This window comes from Bubalus kerabau, chromosome 3, assembly GCF_029407905.1.
Source record: "Bubalus kerabau isolate K-KA32 ecotype Philippines breed swamp buffalo chromosome 3, PCC_UOA_SB_1v2, whole genome shotgun sequence".
NCBI classification, from domain to species: Eukaryota; Metazoa; Chordata; class Mammalia; order Artiodactyla; family Bovidae; genus Bubalus; species Bubalus kerabau.
The window spans coordinates 91,112,780-91,130,339 of NC_073626.1; the positions used below are offsets into that span (position 1 = coordinate 91,112,780).

Consider the following 17,560-nt stretch of genomic DNA (forward strand, 5'->3'; position numbering starts at 1 on the left):
CTGTAAGAGACTATATTTTTATTAAGTCACTGCTGCTGCTGCTGCTAAGTCGCTTCAGTCGTGTCCAACTCTGTGCGACCCCATAGACGGCAGCCCACCAGGCTCCCCCGTCCCTGGGATTCTCCAGGCAAGAACACTGGAGTGGGTTGCCATTTCCTTCTCCAATGCAGGAAAGTGAAAAGTGAAAGTGAAGTTGCTCAGTTGTGTCCGACTCTTAGTGACCCCATGGACTGCAGCCCACCAGGCTCCCCAAGCTTTGTGATAATACAATCCTCAAATCTATATCTCTAATATCAAAACTCTCCTCTGACCACCAGTCATAGCCATCCGCCTCCTATCTTCAACTTAGCATGACTCAAACAGAATTCATCACTACATCCCTTCACCTTCTGTGTTTCCCTGATTCATTTAATGGAACCACCATTCCTTGAATCACACAGATCAGAACCCATGGGTCTTTCTGGCCTCCTCCCACCCACAACCAATAACCATAAGATCCTGCATAATTTGCTGTCCAAATCTTTTTCAAGTACACCTCCTCTTCTCTATCCCTATGTCTCTCTGCCTATGGATTGATCCCCTCCTCCAAACCACCCTCCACACCAAAGCCAAGAGAAAGATGAACCTTCTACAAGGCAAACGTGCCAAAGCTCCTCCTTTTAACAATTGCCCAGAGTCAAGTCTCGGCTCCTTGACAGACGATATAAGAATCTCCCAATTTCCAGCCACATTTTCTGTTATTCCCTGCCTTGAACTCTAGTGACACTGAGCTGTTTGCCATTTCCCCACCTGTACTAGTTACTCATGTGTCTTCATGGTCACAGACCCAGCAGCTTGGTCTTTCTGTGAAGGATGCCTGTTAGCTAACTATAATAGCTGTGGCCGGACGGTCAGACTTCTAATTAAACATGCATCTAGGGGCTGACTATAATCCTTTCCAGAGGCCATAGGGAAAGGGAAAGTGAAGTTGCTCAGTCGTGTCCGACTCTTTGAGACCCCATGGACTGTACCCTGCCAGGCTTCTCCATCCATGGGATTTTCCAGGCAAGAATACTGGAGTGGGTTGCCATTTCCTTCTCCAGAGAGGACATAGAGGCAGGTGCTATCTTTGCATTCTCCCTCTGGCATGCTCCAGAGTGCCAGTGTCCCCTAAAGAGAGCTTTGCGTGCATCTGGCACCCTGATTTTTATGTCTGGTGCCCCCAGTTTTGTGCATGTTTCCCAGGGAATGCTGCTTTGATGTCTAGCTCTGGTGACAGGGGGAGAAGGGGGCTTGCATTCCTGGGTCCTGCGGGCAATTGGAGTGATGACTCTTGGCAGGATACCACCCCCAGAATACTGCACAGGTAGCAGACTGGGGCACCCACCACCATCCTTCTATGAAGGAGGTCTTTTGCTTGTCCTGGAGCTCTGGGCTGAGGAGCCGGCTTTGTATTGGGCATGCATCTAGTAGCCTACAGAGCTGCTCTCAAAGAATGTAGACTGTAGATGTTATCTTGGCCTTTCTCCAGCTTGCTAGTATCTCCCAAAGAAGAACTTATATGCTTGTCTGGAACCCTTAAATTTGTAACTGCTGCCCAGAGGATATCTCCAGATTGCCTGGTTGTGGTGGCCTTCAGGGCTTATGCTTGTGGTCTTACAGGAGTATATATTTTTGCATAATTTTAAAAGCTGCTCGCTGAAGGTCTGGCTTTCAATCAGTCCAAATGTAGGTACAAAGAGCCTCCCCACCCTTAACACTGAAGTCTTGGTACATCCTCAATTACTGGGAGTTATTGAATATAGCTGCTTTAATAGTCACAAAAGTCTAAGAGACAACTATGATAAACTAGGGCAGGACTGAGTGACAAAGTTCATCTCCTACAGGAGGCCACTCCTTCAAGACTGCAAGTGGTGTTTTGTTTTTGTTTTTTATCTACTGCATAGAAAGCAACAGAGAGTCAAGCAAAATGAAGAAACAGAAGACTATCTTCCAAATGAAAGAACAAGATACAACTTTAGAAAAAACCTCAATGAATCAGATTTCATTTACCCTGATAGGGTTCAAGGTAGCAGTCATTAAATTAGTCACTGAACTGGGGAGAAGAATAAATGAACACAGTGATAGAACAAAGACATTGAAACTATAAGAAAGTACCAGTGGAAGTCACAGAGAAGACAATAATAGAGCTGAAAAATACACTCAGTTCAGTTCAGTCAGTCAGTCATGTCTGACTCTTTGCGACCCCATTGACCACAGCACGCCAGGCCTCCTTGTCCATCATCAACTCCCAGAGTTTACCCAAACCCATGTCCATTGAGTTGGTGATGGCATCCAACTATCTCATCCTCTGTCGTCCCCTTCTTCTCCCACCTTCAATCTTTCCCAGCATCAGGGTCTTTTCAAATGAGTCAGCTCTTCGCATCAGGTGGCCAAAGTATTAGAGTTTCAGCTTCAACACCAGTCCTTCCCATGAACACTCAGGACTGATCTTCTTTAGGATGGGCTGGTTGGATCTCCTTGCAGTCAGTCCAAGGGACTCTCAAGAGTCTTCTCCAACACCACAGTTAAAAAGCATCAGTTCTTCAGCACTCAGCCTTCTTTATGCTCCAACTCTCACATCCACACATGACTACTGGAAAAACCATAGCCTTGACTAGATGGACCTTTGATGGCAAAGTAATATCTTTGCTTTTGATATGCTGTCTAGGCTGGTCATAACTTTCCTACACTAGAGGGGTTCAAAAGCAGATAAAATGAAGAATAAAGAATCAGTGAACTTGAAGACAAGGGATGGGACTAATCTAATCAGAGTAGCAAAAAGAAAAAATAATTTAAAAATTGAAGATAGCTTAGAGAACATATGAGACAACATCAAATGAGCTAACACTTGCATTATAAGACACCCTGAAGAAGAAAGAAAGGGGCATCAATTTTATTTGTAGAAATAATGGCTGAAAAATTTTTTTTACTCTGTTGAGCATTGAACAAATGTTGTATGCAATAGAAAATTTCCTACAAAAGTCCCCTAATCTGTCCTTAAAATGATTGGTGTCTAGTTCCCAACATCTGCCCTCTTTCATTTTTAAATGATCACTAGCTCCTCGTTTCACTCTATAGGCCACTTCACCTTCCTCATAAGTGTCTGCCATGGAAAAGTGCAGTTGACTGGATTTTTAAAAGCCTGGAAGAACTAAGCAGCATGTCCACCAGACCCAGGAGTGCATACTTGCTTTGAAATTTGGCTCCCTTAGAATCACTTGACCCATGATGTCCACTGTCAGACGGCTTATTTCTTCATCAGTCCACAGTCGAGCTCATCACTCAATCTTTCCTTGCACTTGATGTGTTTGGTTAAACCCTTCCATTATCTCTAGGCTCCCTCTTTTGGTGCCTTTTTCTGCCCATTTTAATCTTGCAGCAGTTCTCTCTTCTTTAGCTTTTGGAGGGAGTGTTTCTGCTCTTCTGTGACCCTTTTGTGCTCTCATCATCTCCATTCTGTTTCATCTGTTCTTTGATTTCTCTATTTCTGCCCCAGTGTCTTCACCTTGGTTTTATCTGTCTGTGCTCTCCCTTTTGCGACAATATCTATTTTATTCTTAAAAGCCTTTGGCTATATTTCTGTGGAGAGAACTCTTTTTATGTCATTAAAAAAAAATGTTTCATTTTTCTGAAATCTTTAAGAGGGAGCATGACTTTGGTTCTTCGCTTCTCTACCCAATTCCCTATGTTTTAAGAAATTAATTTCAATCTCTACCAATGCATGAATAGAAATGATAAAACGTTTCACTTTAAATTTTATGACCTATAGCACTTTTGCTTGTGATACTCTCAAAGTACTACATTCAAATGGCTAGCTAGCACAGACAGCTAAATAAATACCCCTCTCTCCAATCTAGTGATTTTTAAACTTGAATAATTGATAGACTTTTTTTAAAAAAAAAGGAAAAAAAATCTTCTGGACACACAGTATTGACCAAAATTATTTTATTTATGATAAATTGCTGTTTTAATACAGATGTGGTTCTGGCTAATATGGGCAGTTTCCTGACTCTAGAAAGCCTTAGAAGACTCAGTTCTCTCACATTCTTTTCAAACTATTCTGAAACTTCTGTTCACAAAGAACATTTATGTGGTAAGCCCTCCTTTCTTCTTTTTTCACAGCTTTTGGATAATTATAGTAGCGGTATGATTGACCCCAATGAGACTAGGGTTGAAAAGACTAGCACAAACTTGAGCCTGAGGTTTTGTTTCATACCTGCTGATAAACTGTGCATACAGGTCATCCAGATATGCTTTTGCAATTATTCAGATTGATTTGGAAAGCTCTAATAGAAAACATTCACATTTTTGTATCTACATCTTCCAGGCTGATAACAAATACTTCACTGAAGGGGTCAGCGTTTGTTTATCCCTGGCCGCAGCTCCTTTCCTAAGATGCACTTGACTTCTCCCCCAGACTCATGCCTTTTGCTGGACACAGGAGAGGCATCTTGTGCACATTTTCCTTTTTCTGCGTGCACTCTTTCTTTTGAGGGTTCAGGTATAAAAATTGCATCTTTCCTCTCAACCTGTTCGCTTCCATGATCTTTCCAAACTTTTAAACAAAAATCTGGAAATCTGAACTTGGGTGGCTCTTTTCCCATTGAGGAATTTGGTTAGTCCCAAAGCAGTCCTTTCATACATAGATTTCTCTCTTCAAATCAGCTCTATTTCTTAAGCCCAAGTTACGTTCATATCCTCTATATCTTTCTGGAGATTTCTAAGCTTCATCTCCAGCCTGCATTCTTATGGGATAATGGAGACAGCTCTATATTTGATATTAAAAGATTCCCAGAGAAACTTCACCAATTAACAAGCTATAAAGCCTTGAGAGAATCTTAACTTCTGTGAGGTTTAATTCTCTCATCTGTAAAATGGAATGACAGCTATCATCTCTCACGACTGTTGTGAAGATGTCATGAAATACTGTATGCAAATCATTTAGATGAAGTTTCGCTTATCTTAACATGTGTGTGTGTGTATTTTCTTTTAGTCTTCTGATATTTCCTCTGAAATTTTTCCTCTATTTCCTTTGGCTCTTCATTTTTCTTGGCTCAGGTTCTCTGTCACTGCTTTCTCTAATTAACTATTGATTGATCATTCATGCATCCTATCCTATTTGGATAAAAATGTTGAGATCCTGAAGAATTGGCATCAGCCTTGCTGGAGGCAGCGAAACTATCTTGGGGTAAGGTGACTCCCTAAGGACATGGAGTCAAGATGCTATACTCTCCTTGGACTTGAGTTCCATCTAAAGAAAGCCTATTGTACAGGAAGAACTTAATAATTGTTGAATAAATCATTTTCATGTTCTACTACCATTAATTTACCCTTCTTTATTCCTACCTCAACCAACTTTTTTTTTTCCTCTGAGTGACCTCAGAATTATTTTAAGTGTTCTCTTTATCCTTTTCCTCAACAGGAGGTATTTACTACACCTTTTGTTTCCCCTGACAAGGGCATGTTTACCTTTTTCTTTCTTTCCACTTGAAAGTCATCTTCATTTTCTACTTCCTCTCCAGAAGTCCACTTCTGTTTTCCCAGATTCCACAGCAGTAATTTCTGTGGCTGTTACTGCCTCCGTTCTTCGTGTGTGTGTGCGTGTGGTTTTGTTTTGGTTTCTGGCTTTTGTGGCTAGTCTAGCAATCCAAGTCTCCCTTTTATGGTGAAGGATTCTTGGATGGTTTGCATAAATACTCTCTTTGCTCCACAATATTTGTAAAATTCAGTTGAGAGCGGGGGAGGGAGTATGTGGACACACAGGAGCACTTATCTCTTGGAGATAACATACTGAAGTATTTCTAGATAAGATTACTTAGGGTTTGGAATTTGCTCTAAAATAATCCAGAAAAAAAGAAGGGAGAGGAAGAAGTGGTAGTGGGGGCAGAGGGGGTTGCTCACTATTTTAGATCAAACAAAATTGGCTGCATGGTTAAAGCTCTGCAATGGGTACCTGAGGGTTCAATATATTATTCACTCAACTTTTTTATATGCTTGAGAATTTCCATAATAAAAAGCTCAAAATATTAAAGATCTGCATGGGAGTCACTAATCTCCACAGTTAACATATTTCTTTTCCTTTTTTTTTTTTTTTTTACTATACATGACTTAATCACCAGTACATCCCTCATCACTCACTGAGCCATTTCTAGACTTTCCACATTGGTTTGTTGGCTCGCCAATTTCCCTTCGGCCTAAGAGCTTCTAGTGGGCAAGGGCTAGTGTCTTAATCCCCTTTATCGTGCCCAGCATAGATCCTGTTGAACTGGGATGAAATGAGCTAAATTATCCATCAGTAAACCCTGGGCCTGCACTGGCTGATGTCCCCTCCGCCACTGTGGTGGCTTTTACTGGGCCTTAGACTGTATCTTAGGGGCCTCTAACCACACGCGGCCACAGCCCACTGGTGCAGGGCTTTGTTCCTCAGGAGGGAGCGGGAACAGCCCCTGCGGCTTTCCATCACAACTTTCTCTTACCAGCCTAGTTCCTCTTCAAGACATTTTCAGCCATTCCAAGACATTCTCTAAGATCATTCTGGTTTCCTTTCAGATCTGGAGTTCACATCAAACTTCTTACTTCCTGTGATTCTGTGATTCAAGAGATGGCCATTGTGGGCCTCGGTTAACGTGGGGTCCTCACTGCCCAGTGTCCCTTTGAGCAGCCTCTCTTCCCCTGCAATTCACCTTCTGTTTCGGGACAGAGAGAATGGCACCCTCTTCCCTTTGCACTTCCTTTGGGTGGTTGGCCTTCAGATTGCACTCAGGAAAGCCAAATGTGCAGTGCTGCCTTCCCTGCTTCCCATGTATCTTATCAATCTCCCCAGGTTCCTCCCTGCTGTCATCTAGCCCCAATCTTCAGCTTTTTCTTGAATTTCCTATCCAAGGTTCAGTGTATACCAGCTCTCATAGTTCTCTCCAATTACTGTAGTTCTGGTAGCTTCTTGAACAATCATCCTGGTACCACATCGCTCTCAATAATCTTTAAATGGCTTATTATAAATCCAAGTATCCATTTTTTCTTCTTCCCAGGATGCCACTGCGGGGGTTAAACTGAGGAGTCAGATGTTCTTATGCTCATATGATTAGGATCAGAAAAGTTGAGTGGCTTGCTTGAGGCTTACGACCTAGTAAGGGTCAGAAGTAGAACCCCAGTCTCCTAATTGAAGTCCACCACTACACCAAGCACTCACCATCTGGTTTATACCTTGCTACTGTCCCTTGGGAAGTGGTGGCTGACTTTGAACATCTGAGCATCTATTTGAATTGCAACACTCATCTTTCTGACCATACTCCCAGAGGACCAGGTACTGAGCTAAGCCAATGTGGGGTGGTTATTACTGTTGTGTTGATTCATGCTGGCGCTGACCAGAAGCTTGATATTGCCTCAAACAGATCTCCTAATTCTGAAGAAGAACCAAACAATGAAGGGGAGCCAGTGGGGTGTGTCGTCATGACTTCTGGGCCTTCGCCAGGTGCCTTTGGATTTCCAGAAATCAGAGACAGTCTTGGCATCAAGTCATACTCCAAGTGTTGTCAACCTGTAAAGTGATGGAGTGAAGCACTGACCCCTTCCCTGGGTAAAGAGAAATGCTTACTGCTGGATAGCATCATTAATTAGAGGTACAGAATGGTGAACTATGCGTGGCAGCCAACCTCTGTGGGGACAATGTGGTTGCCCCCTACTGTCACCTAGGGATGTCTTTGGCTATTCATTTGTGAGTATATGGAGTGTGTGTTGGAGGGCAAGAGAGCTAGAGTAGGTTCAACTACAGCAACACTTTCCCTCTCAGCTTCGCCTCCAGTGAACACCAACTTCTGTACCCCAACCACAATGCCCTGAGCATCAGGAGCCCCCAGTTCCAGAGCATGAACTCTGCAGAAGCCCTGAGCAAATGTGCCACTAAAAGTAGAATTCTATTAATACCTTCTAAACCTGATTGCTTTGTAGAAGAGAACATGTCTGAAATAAATCTAATATTTTCGTTTTCTCTCAACAAAACGTCAAGACAAACTACACATTTATGTGGGAAATTAGAAAAGACGTTTCACCTCAAGTGAAAACTTAAGCATCTTAAGACAAACCTATCAAAAAGAATCACTGCTCAGGTTTGCACAGAATGTTCGCCTTGCAAAGCTCAGTGGACCGCTCTCTAACCTTTGCCCTCAAGGAGAACTTGCTGTGGGTGGAACCACTCAGGGTCAGCATCAAGAAGAAAAGAGCTTATCCACAGGGGTGGCGTGGAATAGTCCTTCTATCTTCTCCATTTATTCAACAAAATTACGCACATAGTAAACATCAATAGGATGCTAACTAGGTCCAAGGATGCATTGGATTTGCAAATTTGAATGTTTTATTATCTGAAGTCAAAAAAGAAGATATAAAAGCTGTTTTATTTACCAAGCAAGTACTCTAGGCCTATGCAAAGTGTGGTCCTTTTTGCTAAGCTCTCAGACATTCGAGGCAGTTGGCTAGACGGCTGTTTTACGTCCCAGCTTAACATTTTCGAGGCTGCTGAATAATGTAGATCCTTTTCAGTGGAGTGACCTTCTCCAGAGCAGGTCTGGGTTTTTGATGTGCCATGTGCGCTACTGCTGGAAATTTATGGCTGAGCTAGAGGTGAGAAGGAAAGAAAAAAAAATAAGCATATTGGATCTTTTGGGTCATAAAGTATTAACATAGTAGAAAGCAAAACAGCTGGGCAGAGGAATTTCACAGTTTTGTTTAGTTCTTTGATATAACCTCTTTTCCATACCACCTCTAGCTCTGTACCCATGAGTATATGTGTTAACCTGGGTTTTCCCTCACTAGTATGTTTTTAATTTTTTTAACTATAAAATATTTTATATGTAATATATAAATAATATATATATGTGCATCTATATATATGTTTTGAAGTGATATTTTTAAAGATAGAAATGGTTAACCGTATCTTCATCAGTTCTCCAATACTGACCATTATTCTGGCACCACTATGCATCATACGAAATACAATATGCTAAGAAGGCTATGGGCACATTGGAGAGGGCCTGGGGTGGGGAGAAGGAACCCCTCAGATGCCAAAAGATCAGAAATAAAGAGCCTCTGAAGGAAGTTAGGAAAACTTAGGGTTATTTTTTAGATTGAAGCATGTGACATTTCTATTTTTGTAGGTAAAAAAATGGCCAAATACTGGCTGTTTCGTATGGTCCAACCTAACCATCATTGTAAAGGGAAGGCTGAGGAATGACTTATTAGCTCACTAGTCACCTCATGTGAAGAGCTGACTCATTGGAAAAGACTCTGATTCTGGGAGGGATTGGGGGCAGGAGGAGAAGGGGACAACAGAGGATGAGATGGCTGGATGGCATCACTGACTCGATGGACGTGAGTCTGAGTGAACTCCCGGAGTTGGTGATGGACAGGGAGCCTGGCGTGCTGCGATTCATGGGGTCGCAAAGGGTCGGACACGACTGAGCGACTGAACTGAACTGAACTGAGTCATCCCTCCAGAAGACATTTGTGAGGAAATGAGCCTAAACTAACACAGACTGAGACTTCGACAATAAGAGGAAGTTCATATGGGACAAAGAGACCTTATGGAGTTTACATCAAGGGCAGCATGAGATCATAAAGGATGCCCAATGCTGGGACAATTTCAAACACACTTTTCCTAGGAGGAGAATTTAGACTCAGTGGCCTGTTGGGCCCATTCCACTTATTGGTTTTCCAGCCCACTGACTCAATATAAAGGAACCTAAGGACACCTTCCTCAGCCAGCAAGGAAGGGATGTCTCAGCTGACTAGGAATTTAATTTATTTCTATTGAACTTAGATGCCCTTGCCTTGACACTCAAGTCAAATAAAAGGGGAGATAAACTGTTCATGACCCCAAACATCACACTGTTTATGGCTTGTTTGGGCTCTTCTAAGCCAGGGAAACATAAGTGCCTTACATGTCTTCTTAAATGTCCCTGGGCACACAGCACTCCCTTTCATACTCCGGAAAGCTCTTTCTTCTTGGTCTTAAAAAATTAAACACACTGGAAGAATATACACTGAAGTGTTAACACTGTTTATCTCTGAGGGGTAGAATTATGGGCAATTCCTAGTCTTTTTCTTTACTTTGCCTTTGTTTTGCTCAAAGTGTTTTTTTACAATGAGAAGCTACAAGTTATTTAATAATTAAACCCAAGGATGGTCTATGCTGACATTCTAGTAGAAAGGAAGAAACATAACTGAGGTATTGGTTATAAATATTGCTTTAGAACTTAAAAAAGAGCTGGTAATTTTGGAGGGTCAGATTAATTAACATTGGGCCTCATGACATACATGTTATAGTGTGGTAAGAGCAGAATGTCTTGTTTTGTTTTTAAGGTTAGAACCAAAAGGAAACTTAAGAAGTCACTGACTTCAGTAGTTTTCTTTCAGATTAGGTGTCTTTAGTGTCAACTAAAACAGATGGATTATTTCAGGTTAGCTCTAAATCACATTCAAGAGATTATAGGTAGGAAGATGTAGTACTTAAAGTCAAATATAAGGTAAAGGAGGGTGAGAAAGGAAATGAACAAGTAGCTCTGATATAACAGAAGTCTGGGCAATTAGCCAAGGTGAGACGGAGCAAGATGACAAGTTAAGACAGAAGAGAGACAGCCACAGTGTGATTATTGTTCTTAAGGTGTCAAGACGGATGATGGGTGGAGGTGTAAAAGGAAAAGGGGAGAGAACAGTGTGTAATGGCACGCCTATTGCTTAATTTGGCATTAACTCATTATTTGATCATTTCCAGGGTTATCTCCACAGTTCAGGGGCTACATTTCTTTTGTAATTTAAAAATTGTGACAAAATACATATAACATAAAATTTACCATTTCATCCATTTTAAGTACAGCATTAAGTACACTTACATTGTTGCATAACTCAAACTGAGCATGACCCTATGGGGCCTTCCCAGGATAGGCCTTCCCCCATATCCTCTGCTTTAGCTCCTCTCTAAAGTACCTAGATAATAGCATTTGATGCACATTTCCTGAGGTATTTTACAGATGTGAAAACCCCTCCACCAAATGGAAGACTTGATGTTAACTATTTGATGACCATGAGTACATAGCCCCAGGCTTCCTGGAGTTTAAGGACTGATAATGTTAACCCTATAACATCACCTTGCTACCTCACCATCAGCTGACCATAGCGCTGTGCAGAGCTGATCAATACCTTGAGATTCCACCCCCAAACCTGGCTTTTAAAAATGCTTTGCCAAAACCTTTGGGGAGCTCAGGGCTTTTTTAGGGCATGAGTCACTTGTCTCCTTGCATGACCCTGCAATAAACCTTTCTCTGCTCCAAACTCTGATGTTTTGGCATGTTTGGACTCACTGTGCGTCGGGTACACGAACTTGTGCTAACATGGACATCACTACCATCCATTTCCAGAACGTATCCATCATACGAAACTGAAATTTTGTACCCATTAAAGAATAATTCCTCATTATCTCCTCCTCCAGCCTCTGGCCACCATCATTCTACCTTCTATCTCTGTGAATTTGACCACCCCAAGTATCTCATGTATGTGGAACCATGCAATATCCCTGAGGTGGGAAAATCCCCTGGAAGAAAGCATGGCAACTCACTCCAGTATTCTTGCCTGGAGAATCCCACAGACAGAGGAGCCTGGTGGGCTACAGTCCATGGGGTCTCAAAGAGCCAGATACGACTGAAGTGACTTAGCATGCATGCAATACTTGTTCTTTTGTGTCTGGTTTATTTCATTTAGCATAATGCCTTCAAGGTTTATCCATGTTGTAGTATATGTCAGAATTTCTTTCCTTTTAAAGGTTGAATAATATTCCATTGCATGTCTATAGACCACATTTTGTTTATACATTTATAGGTTGATGGACACTTGGGTGGCTTCCACCTTGTGGCTATTGTGAATAATGTTGCTATGAACACTGTTGCACAAATTTCTCTTCAAATCTCTACTTCCAGTTCCAGGTATATATTGAGAAGTGAAATTATTAGATCACATGGTAATTCTATATTTAATTTTTTGAGATACTATCATATTGTTTTCCATAGTGGCTCTACCATTTTTTATTCCCACTGGTTAGGGGTTACCTTTTAACTAAGTCATTTAACTGAGGTTCTAAGAGCTCTGCTGAATGGCTTCTCCACAGAGGAATGACACAGGTCAGAATGAAAGGGAGACTGCCCCTGGGGGCTGTTAGCCATCTGTGAACTGGCCTGGTAAATTTTAGAGGGGGAAAAAAATCAACAGGACTGAGAATATAGTGGAAATAATTCTGCCAAGGATAATAACCTTAGAGGAACCACTCATGATTATTAACTTACAACTGTACAAGTTTGGGAGGGTCAGGGCTTTATAGCAATGCATGAAAATACAAGAGAGCTGAGTTCTTTTTCTCAAATACTTCACCCCCTCGATCAGGGGCACTCTAAAGTAGAAAGACTAAAAAATAAATAAATAAATAAAATAAAGTAGAAAGACTTGCGGGTTGTTGGTAGAGAGCCTATAAAGGGTCTACCTTCAGAACTGATGAAATGGTAAGTAATGAACCCTTAAATGCCCTAATTTGTTGTAAATTTTATATCAGTGGAGATAGGAACATTTTTGTATTCAAGTCTTAACCAAAAATAAGTAGGAATAGCTTTCCAACTTACAAACAGCTGAGCTTTAGTCTGGCATCTTAACTTTGGGGTTGTTTTGGATTTTTCATTATTAGTCTTTGTAAAATGATAGGATGTGTAGAATGAAAGGTGTTTGTCTGACTCATTAAGATAAAAGAAACTACGGTAAGTCCATAAGAGAATGAATTCAAGGCCAGTATGCGTGTAAGGATTCTGCCTGGCTGCAACTCCGTCCCATAAGGGGCAAAACATTGGACTTGAAAAGCAGATTAATAGAAAGTTCCACATTGAGAATGTACCTTCCTCTCGGGTAGTTGTGACCTCAGAACCTGTATTTTTCATTTCAGAGAAAAAGTCAAAGAAGTATATTAAAAAGTCTTTATGATTAGAGCTGTGAAACTCAGTGGCAGGTTTTGTTTTAGAGCCTGAAGTCAGGTGGTATTAGCAGACTGGCAGCTCTTCCATTCATCTTTCCAGGGTGTTAACTTCCAACTTGAATGTTGGCACTTAGATTTCTACACCCCATTACGCAAAGCGCTTAACACAAAACATTCAGTCGATGAAATTCAAGGATTCTCCTACGGTGATGTTAATCCACAGAACAAGAGAAACCTTTTTAGATTTGCAGATGCCTTTGATGGCTTCCTCTTCCCCAGGATCCCATTTCACATACTTCTCACTGTGAGCCTGGTTACACAGCTGGCAGCTTGAAAAGTGGCCCCAATTTAACCAGGCTTCAACATTCCACCCACATCCACACTATAACCCAACTCCATTACTAATGGCTTAACTGGATACTTTTCTGTTGGGAGAAGCTTCACAACTATTGCCAAACTTACTTCTGTGACTATCCAGAGAATTAACATATTTGGCAGTACCATTCTCTCTTATTCTTTGCCTTAAAATAATCAAGTAAATGAGCATTCATAGATCTCAGAGGAGCTACGTGGCTTCTAAAAGGTCAAAAACCTCTAGGGAGTAGGTGGAACTTGGTCTAAGACCAGATCTCCCAAATTTTTAGCTTGGAGAGTTTATATAACCCATCTTCTGCAAGAATAAACACGTTGCATGGCCCATCACTGAGCAACATGAATTCTTTCAGTATTTATGGCTGAAACAGGTAGGAAGGACTGGCAAGAGAGGAAGGGAGAGTAGGAGGAAGGTAGTTGGTCATGAGGTCTTTGTGGGGATGAGTGGGTGAAAGAATGGGAGAGGAAATTTTAGGTTGCTTTCCACTTTGTTATTGTTTAGTCACTAAGGCGTATCTGACTCTTGAGACCCCATGGACTGTTGCCTTCCAGGGTCTTCTGACCATGGGATTTTACAGGCAAGAATACTGGAGTGGGTTGCCACTTCCTTCTCCAGGGATCTTCCTGACTCAGGGATTGAACCCACGTCTCCTGCATTGGCAGGTGGGTTCTTTACCACTGAGCCACCAGGGAAGCCCTCCTTTCCACTTAGATTTGTACAATTCCAACCTTTGGGGAATTGTTTTTCATTCTCCAAAATCTTAAATCTAGGTTGGTTTTAAAAGGGTATACAGACATGAATAGTATATGGATAGAAATTTCCTGCCATGGTTGAATTGTTAATGAGATCCTATGAGTAGGGTTGTAACTCTCACTGTTTTGGACTCTTAAGTTCTTAAACTGGCATGAGAATTAACATGGGTTCTACTAACTAGATATAATTCTAGCTGAGAGCATGAATGAATGCTAATAAATGCAGAGTCTATGACCCTCATTACTGCTACAATATTTCTTCAGGCCAATTATATATGGTTAGATCTTCATGACAATATGTATTGTTGGGGGAGTCATCATAATGCAGATGGAAATTTATTAGCAAAAATCTACATCTCTGTATTTTACATCTTTTTTTGTATTAGACTGTTTATTAATAATCATACAATTTTTACATTTAAAATTACAGAATAATTTATCCACAGTAAAATATATGCCCTCTTCAGTGTTCAGCTCTATGGATGTTCTTAAGTGTATACAGTCTGTGACCACCACCACAATCAAGATATAGAACCTTTCTATCACTCTTCAAAATTCCCTCCTGCCACTTTGTGGTCAACTCCTCCTCCTACTCTCTGGCAACCACTGATCTCAGCAGATCTATTTTTTAAAAGGCATTGTTCTTTCCACCTCAGGTTGACCTTTATTATGAAATCCTGTTACACTTCAGGTTGAATTATGGATTTATGGAAAATTTTACTCAGCTGTAAGGGAACACGTGGATCCCACCAACCTCCATATTCAATACAGTGACTTAGGGTAATCTTGGGACTCTATTACTGGTCTCTTATCCTTTGCCTGGATTCCAAGTGATGCTCTATAGGACATCTCCCCCAGGGAATAGAAGCTAACCCGTCCCGAGGGCTAAGTGTGTCTGGCACTATGCTGAGTCCTTTGCACATGTTATATGACCTCATTTTATTTTCACATCTTTGTGAAGTGGATTCTGTGAATCACATTCCTATTTACAGAAAAGGAAATAGAAGCACAGAAAAGTGAAGCAACCTGGCTAAAGACACACAGCTACCAAGTGACAGAGCCAGCACAGGACCCAGGTACCTGACAGCTGATGCCAGAAACTGTTGTAATCAGTAATATACACAGTCCCACACAGTACACATTGAGCTAAGTGTTAAAGGGTTTTTAAAATATAGAATAGTTACTGTTAAAAATATTTGTAACAACACACCATCTGTGTTTTCTTATGATTTCAAAATATAACTTATTGTTGTTGCTATTTGATTATTTTATCTTTGAAATACAGAGGTGCTATTTTTAACTGGCAGGGAAAGAGTCCTTTATGCCATAGACATATACACATGTGTCTATTAAAAAACAGTGAAGACTCCAGCATCATACCTAAAGTACAGCATAATTGACCTTTACTGACCACTCTTTTTAAACACTTTATTTTGGGTTAACATATTTTAGAGGAATGTATCTATTCCACTCAGTTCCACTTACTGTGGACATCTCTTGCCCCTGAGGATGAGGTGTTTGGACAGCAGGAGCCAGAGAATGCAAGAGGCAGATCACCATCCACCCCTTCCCTTCTTCTAAAGTCAGGAAGGCAAACAGTCATTTATAACCTGCCCGCTGATGGGAGAACAACACTCCACCATGTGAGAAGGCTCTGTAGCTATGGTCTATTGTCAAGATCTCATCTGGTACTACTACCTGCCTCAGGGGCCTCAGACATAACTTTCCATTACACTGTCATAAAATGGATGCTACTAATCAGAGCAGAGAATGCAGACAGGTTTCCATGTGTCAGGCACTGTTCTAAGAGATTCCTGTGTGTGAATCTCATTGATTCCACACAACAACCATCTCTTCCTTATCCTCATCTTACAAATGGCAAATCAGAGGTACAAGATCAATAACTTGCTCAAAGCTTTAAAGACAGTAAGAGGAGAAGCCAGTACCAAAGAGAGGTCCCAGAAGTTTAGCTGCACAATTTCCATTCTAATCTATTAATATTTCAGACCCCTGATGTTGGCAATAACAGCAAGTCTTCCTTCTACAAAGGACACCCAGTCCTGTACCTTCAATATATGTTGGGATAACAGAAATGGTGGTTCTTCAATGCCTGAATTCAGTGTATCTGCCCCCTCCCTAGGAGTAGAATAAGGATCCTCACTCGGATCACTTACAACATTTAAAAACAAACTATTGAACCCAAAATTAAACCACTGTCTATTCAGGAAGAACTTTCTGAGTTTCCTGAGCTACTAAGAAAGAATTCAAGATACAGAAATAAAAATAGTAATGGTCGACCACCTTTATAAATAGACTCTATTAGATAAAGCCAGCCAGTGCCAAGCCTTCCTCCAGTCTTAAATTGGGCAACCCTCCACCCATCCTGGCCTCAGATCAAACATTTCCATATGGGAAAGCAGTGGTGGGGAGGAAGGTCAAAAAGGGCTGAATTCCTAGTACACAGTTTGCCTTATTTGAGCAACATGCCAAGGTCTCCAGAAAATAAATGGATGGCAACGTAAAGTTCTGCCAATTTGGCATCATGATTCCTGCTTAATTTCCTATCTTATTTTTGAAATGATTTCTTAAATAGATGCTAGGAATTCGGGAGCATCAGCTTTTCCCATCAAAATGACTGTGTTCCTTGAACTGAAAGCAGATTCTTTCACAGGGACATCAAACCTCTGAGTTGGAAAAAAATTCTGGTCATCCGCTCATTCACCCATGTAGCGTGATCAGCTAGGTGAAAACTGGCTAGGAGTATCACGTGATCTGCCTCACCCATGGCTCACCTTCTCCAGCGTGTCATTCAGGGCATCCATCGTCTGTATTTTGGCAACATTTGCAGTGGCACTGTGAAGATGAAAAGAAACCTCATATAGAAGCAGCAACTTTCCCACTAAAGATGCTAAATGATCTGCATAGATGGTTTTCTACTTGGTCTTTACGCTTTCATGCTGCTTGGCTACTTCTGGAAGATTAAAAAAACCCACAAAATCCTGCTCTGTGTGACCATGAACTACAAGCTTTGCAGGCCAAGTTATTATAATTTTAATTATAATAAATTTATTAATATTTAAAAATTTTTTCTTCAAAGTAGAGTATACATGCAGAAAAGTGCACACATTATCAACATATAGGTTGGCGAATATTTACAGACCTGTAGCATTAGTCAAACTGGCTGCCCCTAAGGATAATCACTACCCTGCCTTACTGCCCCATATATTAGTTTTGACTTTGTTTGTACATAGCAAAATGCACCACATAGCTGGTACTCTTCTGTGTCTGAGTTCTTTTCTCAGGCCACATTGTTTTGTAGCAGAGTTTCAACGAGGGACGAGCTTCCAGTGTAATTTCTTGAAGGAACTCTGCTCTTGGCCTATTTTGTGTATGTGTGGGTTGGTTAGTAGAAGT

At 41.1% G+C, this 17,560-nt stretch overlaps 1 protein-coding gene across 3 annotated transcripts in view; it reads right to left on the minus strand.

The window, feature by feature from the left end:
* Window positions 1-8,353: 8,353 nt before the first annotated feature.
* DAPL1 (death associated protein like 1) overlaps window positions 8,354-17,560 on the minus strand; it is a 110,418-nt gene continuing 101,211 nt past the window's right edge. For all 3 annotated transcript variants that reach the window (XM_055572489.1, XM_055572488.1, XM_055572490.1), the window contains 2 exons: window positions 16,939-16,999; window positions 8,354-8,631 (listed from right to left, as the gene is read on the minus strand). In XM_055572489.1, coding sequence (XP_055428464.1) covers window positions 8,515-8,631; window positions 16,939-16,999 — 178 coding nt within the window. In that variant the 3' untranslated portion in view covers window positions 8,354-8,514. The remainder of the gene's footprint in view (window positions 8,632-16,938; window positions 17,000-17,560) is intronic.